Raw genomic sequence first — 6,000 nt, 5'->3', positions numbered from 1 at the left:
TAGGGTGTGCGGAAAGCTTTGCTTCCCCTGTTGCTGGCGGCTACCCTGGCCTGCTCTCTCAAGCTCCATTCTGCCGCCATTTGTTTGAATTTGTTTACCTTCTATAATTGAAACTTTGTAGATTGAGTGGAGGCTTAGGCCTGCAACGGCTATGGAAAGCTTGGCTTTCTCTGTTACCTGGGAAACCTTGCTCTCTGTGGCTGTAGCCATCTTGGATGGGGTTAATTTGCATACTCACCCTGATTGGCTGGTGGGCGTGGCTTGGCTGGTGGGCGTGGCTTGTGTAGCGGAGTGATGGTTACTTTGCATATTACCATTTTATTAGAGAGGATGTGTGCATAAAGTTACACAAAATAGGTGGATACCCTTAAAATATCAAATCCCTCAGATCTTAAATAAGCAAGCACTCAGACTTGAAAAATTAAGCATGTGTTTTTATTGTTTCCTAGTTCTTTATAATATAAAGGGTTATAACACTGATCTGGGAATAGATTGTGAGTTCCTGCAAGCTAGTATGTGATCTATTCATCTAGGTATCCCCACTACCTGCCACATGGTAGGTGCTCACCAGAGTAGGTGCTCAGCATGGTAGGCACTTGATAAATATATGTCAATCTCTAGTACTCTGCCTTTCATTGCCTACCTGTGGACTTGAGTCAGACACTTCTCACACACATACACACACACACACACACACACACACACACACACACACACACAGAGTGTGGGAGAGGATCTGTGTTTATTTATCTCTATATTCCAAAATATAGAACCACTAGATAGCAGGCAAACATTAAATGATCACTAAATTGAACAGCACAAGGATTTTATTTTTTGTTACTGGTTTTATCTGCCCTTTTCCCATCCTACCAAGTCCATTTGGCTCCCTGGCCAGAGTGCCTAAAAATCACTGGATCCATCTAATCAAATATTTGAAGGCCTGAGGCCTTGAAATTATTCAAATCAAGTTCAGAATTACATTTTTAAATTTACCCTGATCATTTCCTAAGTAAATTTAACAACTAGCTAACTGCTATCCCAGGAGGGGGAAAAAAGAAGCATAAGCTTAATGAATTTGGTCAGACATACTGTGTAACAGATGTCCAATGTGCTGCCATGAGCTTAAATCATAAGTATGATGGCTCTGTTTGGCATGGCAAAATATATTAGAAGTGTTTTATCGGTCACTGGGCAACTTGCTAGATGGAAGGGGAATAATTCTGAAAAATGCTGGAGCTGAGTCTAGTAGCATCTCAAAAGGAACTGTGGAGAAACACAGATAGCCTGCCTGCAATGATTCATCAAGTTGGTCCTTTGATTCACTAATTTGAGTGTCAAGTGCAACCATACAATAAAGAATTGCCAGGACCTGATAAGATTTTCCTCTGGCTGCTGCTTTTCCTGCCTTAACAACTGGTGCTATTCATGCCTAAAGCACAAATTGAATAAATAGCTTCAAGGCTGCCAATGTTGGACGGTGTTTTGAATTTTTTGTTTTTCCTTGTAAGGCTAAATCCTGGATGTTTCTTTCCCCAAACACATTGCATTGATAGTCATTGTTGCATCAATAATTTTAACGTCCCTAATACTAAGTATGGAAGGATGCCTCCTAAGTCAAAAATAGTTCCTGTTGTATCATCAGTCCAGCCATGGATTAGTGAAGATTAAAAAAGTATTGTAATGCCTTTTTTGGCCTTGAGAAAGCTCTTATTATGCCTATGGTTCAGTTGGCCTGCTGATCATTTCCATCTTAATGTAATCTTTAATATTACACTGCTACAGGTGAGGTGTTAAGTAATATATTAATACAACTGTTCTCACTGAGCAATTTCACAAGAAATATGTTTTTAGCTAAATTAGACATTTAACAAATGTCATTTGAAATTCAACATGAGGGGGAGGACCCTTTAAACAGGATATTGGTGTGAAATTCCAACATAAAAAAATAAGTTTAACATTTTTTTTAATTGAAGGTTTGAATGTGAAATTGTGTACTATCAGTGCAATAGACTAACACGAGCAGAGCATCAAAGGCCTTAAGAGGCTTTTAAAATAAGCAGTAAGCAGTTCTATCTCCAAAAGCCAGAAATCTTTCATTAAAATTAGGGAGATTCCACAGGTTCAGTTAACCATGTGGATATGATGGGTTGAGTGTTTTTACACTTGGAAATCACTAAGGACTTCAAAGGTCTGATAGCAGTGAAAATTGTAATATTTAAAACAAATAATGAATGAAATAACTTAGATTAAAATTGTGATTAAAAGATTGCATGAGAATAACTGGATTAGAAAAGTAAAATTAAGGGTGAAGAATATGAAAAAGCTTACAATTGAAAATCTGAAATAATAAATAATTTTTTGGAAAAATTATTTTGTGATAGATTTCCCCATACAATAAACATAAATGCAAGAGCTATAAATAGGGCTATTGACATTTGGGCGGTTGACTTGTTTTTTTTAAAAAAAATCACAAAACAGAACATTTAGTTTGCAAATTTTCAAATGGGAATCACGTTCAGAATCCAGTTGGGTTCTCCTTTTTTTTTTTTAATGATTTCATAAAAGATAAATAAGCTCTCGGACCAACGGGTGGTAGTACTGACACAGTTAACTCCCTCGCCCCAGAAATTCCATTAGGCTGAAAAGAATATTTGGGGGCGGGAAGGGGGGGGATGCAGTGGGCTTTAGGACCCAGCAGGCGGCGGCAGACGGCAGTTGTGTAGATCACGGAGAGACTACGAGGGTCCGGTTCAGTTTTAATTCTGTCTCTAATCTCTGCAACGGCGGCACTCCCTGGGTCCCGCGGCTCCCCTGCCCACTCAGCCGCCGCCGGCCGCCGGGCTAAAATCAGAGCCGCCCGCGCCCCATCACCCATCATGGAAACCCTTCAAGAAAAAGTGGCTCCGGACGCATGTGCCTGAGGATTCCGCACAAAAGAGGTGCCCAAAATGAAGACCCTGATGGTGAGTCATTTGTTACAACTCTTCGGAACAGAGGCGGGGACCCCCGGGAGCAGCGACCCCGGGGTGCGTGGGAGAGCTCCAGGGGCGCCTACCCCAGCCCCGCGAGGTCGCCTGTTACAAAGGGATAACTTTCCACCTGCTCCGTGTCCCCTCGCGATTCCCGGGCTCTGCCTGGGTAGGTATCCCAGAGCCAGGATGAACTCAGCTTGCGTAGGCTCCTGGATCTCGGCAGGAAGTCTGAGGGGCCAGCAGAGAGCTGGAGTGGCGGGCGCAATGCTCCGGGGGTGGGGGATACCCAAAAGCAACCGCCTGGCAAAAACTAAGAGAGGTGCGGGGAGACCTTTGCAGACTTTCTGGGTTCCCTTGAATGATTTCAAACTTGCAAGAATCGCCGAGGTAAAGCCTCACGGGTCCAGAAAGGAGAGGACGCAAAGGCTAGAGATTCCAGCAGGCGAGTTGGCGAGAGAGAGAGTCCCTTCCCCAAAGTGCGAGAGACCCCCACCCCTGCCCTCTCCGCCCGCCGGCGCGCTCTCCCTCCAGTAGCCGGGCGCCGCGCTCCACCTGCCCTCTGCCGAGAGATCTGGGAGGTGGCGTGGGCCGAGAGCAGCTACGCCTCGGGAGCATCCCCTGCGGTACCCACGGAACCGCGCCGCCTCTGACCCGGCTGGGCTGCGCGCGGCCGCGCTAGGACCCTGGCCAGCTCCCGCTCGGGGCTCTCCCCCGGCCGGGTCTAGCGGGTGTTTTCACCCGGTGCGCTCCTACTGGGTGGGCTCTCAGCGGCTCTCTGCTCTCTCGCAGCGCCATGGTCTGGCAGTGTGTTTAGCGCTCACCACCATGTGCACCAGCTTGTTGCTCGTGTACAGCAGCCTCGGCGGCCAGAAGGACCGGCCCTCCCAGCAGCAGCAGCAGCAACAGCAGCAGCAGCCGCAGGCAGCGGCGACCGGCAGCGCGCAGCCGTCGGCGGAGAGCAGCGCCCCGTCGCGCCCCGGGCCCCCCGCAGGACCGCGACCGCTGGACGGATACCTTGGCGTGGCAGACCACAAGGTGACAGCTCGCTCGCCCACTCGCACGCCAGCCGGCTGGGGAATCCCGCACACCTAAACCCGCCCTCTTTCCCGGGGCTGGGAGGCGCCGTGAGTAGGTGCCTTACAGAGGCCGGGAGGGGGGGGCGGGGGGTGGACCCGCTGGGGTGGGTGGGATGGTTCCTACTTGATAGGAATTCCTATTTGGAAAAGGATGCAAAGTTTTCCAGGGAATAGGGATGGGATGAGTGGGCCCCAAAGCCCAATGTCCCAACAGGAATGGGCCCTGGAATTTGAACCCTCTGATACCCAGAATTGCAGAGGCCGGTGTGTGCTGGCTTCCGGAAGCCTAGAGTTTGGCCGCCAAGTCTCGCCTTTGTGGGAACTGACCCGGGATGGCGCTAGTAGCAGCCCTGGCGTTCCTCTGACCGTGAACCAGAGGGCGAGGCCGCTGCTCAGGCTCAAAGACTCCCCTCTGATCTCTGCTTGGGTTGCTCTGGGCAGAATTGCCACTGCCCTGGAGAGCGGTGCCCAGGCAGGCGCGCAAGGCTGGAGGCACCAACTCAGCTTCCCTTGGCTTGAAACTCATCGCTGAGGGCCTGTTTTCCTCTGGCTTCCCGGGAAGCCGCTGCCTGGCTTGGCTAATAATTAATAAGATAAATTTTTTAAATTGAGCCTCCTCTTCCTGGAATAATGAGTGTCTGGTTTCAGTGTGTGAAGCCTTTGGGAGAATCCTAATCAACTTTTCTGATTCTGAAAAGACAGTTTAAATGCATTCCGCTTTATTTGAAGCAGCTAATATATTTTGATTAAAATACAATTCCACTCTGTGTCCGCTCTGGAGAGTTAGAGGATTTCTTGAAACCACCTAACTAATCTGCTAGTAATATAACTAGATTTTATGGTTATAGACCAAAGTGATAGCTAGCATGTACTGCTTTTGTGTGGAAAGATTGCTCTTACCCTGCATGAAAAAGCCAAACTTTTTAAAAGAAACAATCAAAACATTTCCACTCGTTTGTGCAATGAATAATGCTAAGGGGTTTTGGAAGGTACAAAAGAATTTAAGACAGGACTCAGCTTTTAGGGGTCTTTGACTACCTGGGGGTGAGATAGGGGGTTACTATGAAGTGTAGATAGATATATAGATAGATGAGATAGATAGATAGATAGATAGATAGACAGGGTGATAGATATAAGTGTATAGGAAATGCAAGATGTAAACTGTTAATACTGTTGGGTACAGAGATGAGAAAGATAGGTCACTGCCCCCTGGAAGGATCAATGAAAGTTTCTTTGAAAACATGGGACTTGCACTGGGAAGAATTCAGAGAAGCAGAAAAGAGGAAGAGATTTCATTACAAAGTGATTAGGGGGAGGGGCCTGGTGGTAGACTCAAAATCAAAAGTAGAGAGGGTCATCAGTTTTACAATTCCCGCTGCAATTTTCTAAGTTGCTGATTGATTACATACTTTGTATCTGCATGTGGGAGCAACTGATAAGGGCTGGAGTTCTAGGAAAGTTTAGAGATCGGCCTCTGACTGTGGGTGGATGTGTAACTGGAAATGATGAATATATTGAACTTAGTGGGTTTCCATAGCTATTGTTTACTGGAAATGGTATTAGCACTGGCGGAGTTTTGATTAATAGGGTGTCAGAAGGTACATTTGCTGAGAGCTTTGATGGGCCTGTGGGAAAATATTCCTAATACTTTCCTCCTTGTGCTCTTCTGCTGGACACCAGCTAAGAACATGGATAGCCTAAGGCAAAATATGATGCCCTCATGTTTTCAAAACAGTGTTTATTCACACAAATAGGTCATATTCCATTTTCAATGTATTAGAGCTTTGGTTCATTAAAATGAAGAACAGATCTTTTTCTGGAAGGAATGTTGACACTCTATATGAGAAAGTGAGATAATCTGTAGTAAAAGGGTTTTAGAAATTGTGAAGTGTTGTGGGCATGATAAATATGTGTGAATGTCCTTGAAATTGTTAGCAGAGAATTATAAACGT

General features: G+C 46.2%; 1 protein-coding gene across 2 annotated transcripts in view; it reads left to right on the top strand.

Annotated features, from left to right (window-relative positions):
• Positions 1–2,948: 2,948 nt before the first annotated feature.
• Positions 2,949–6,000, top strand: part of ST6GALNAC5 (ST6 N-acetylgalactosaminide alpha-2,6-sialyltransferase 5) — a gene marked incomplete at both ends in the record, with an annotated part of 161,401 nt that continues 158,349 nt past the window's right edge. For both annotated transcript variants that reach the window (XM_079778024.1, XM_079778025.1), the window contains 2 exons: positions 2,949–2,963; positions 3,762–4,007. In XM_079778024.1, coding sequence (XP_079634150.1) covers positions 2,949–2,963; positions 3,762–4,007 — 261 coding nt within the window. The remainder of the gene's footprint in view (positions 2,964–3,761; positions 4,008–6,000) is intronic.

This window comes from Cnephaeus nilssonii (genome assembly GCF_951640355.1).
Source record: "Cnephaeus nilssonii genome assembly, chromosome: 7".
Classification (NCBI taxonomy): domain Eukaryota; kingdom Metazoa; phylum Chordata; class Mammalia; order Chiroptera; family Vespertilionidae; genus Cnephaeus; species Cnephaeus nilssonii.
Note: the sequence above shows the minus strand (reverse complement) of the source record. Positions and strands in the feature narration are given on the sequence as shown.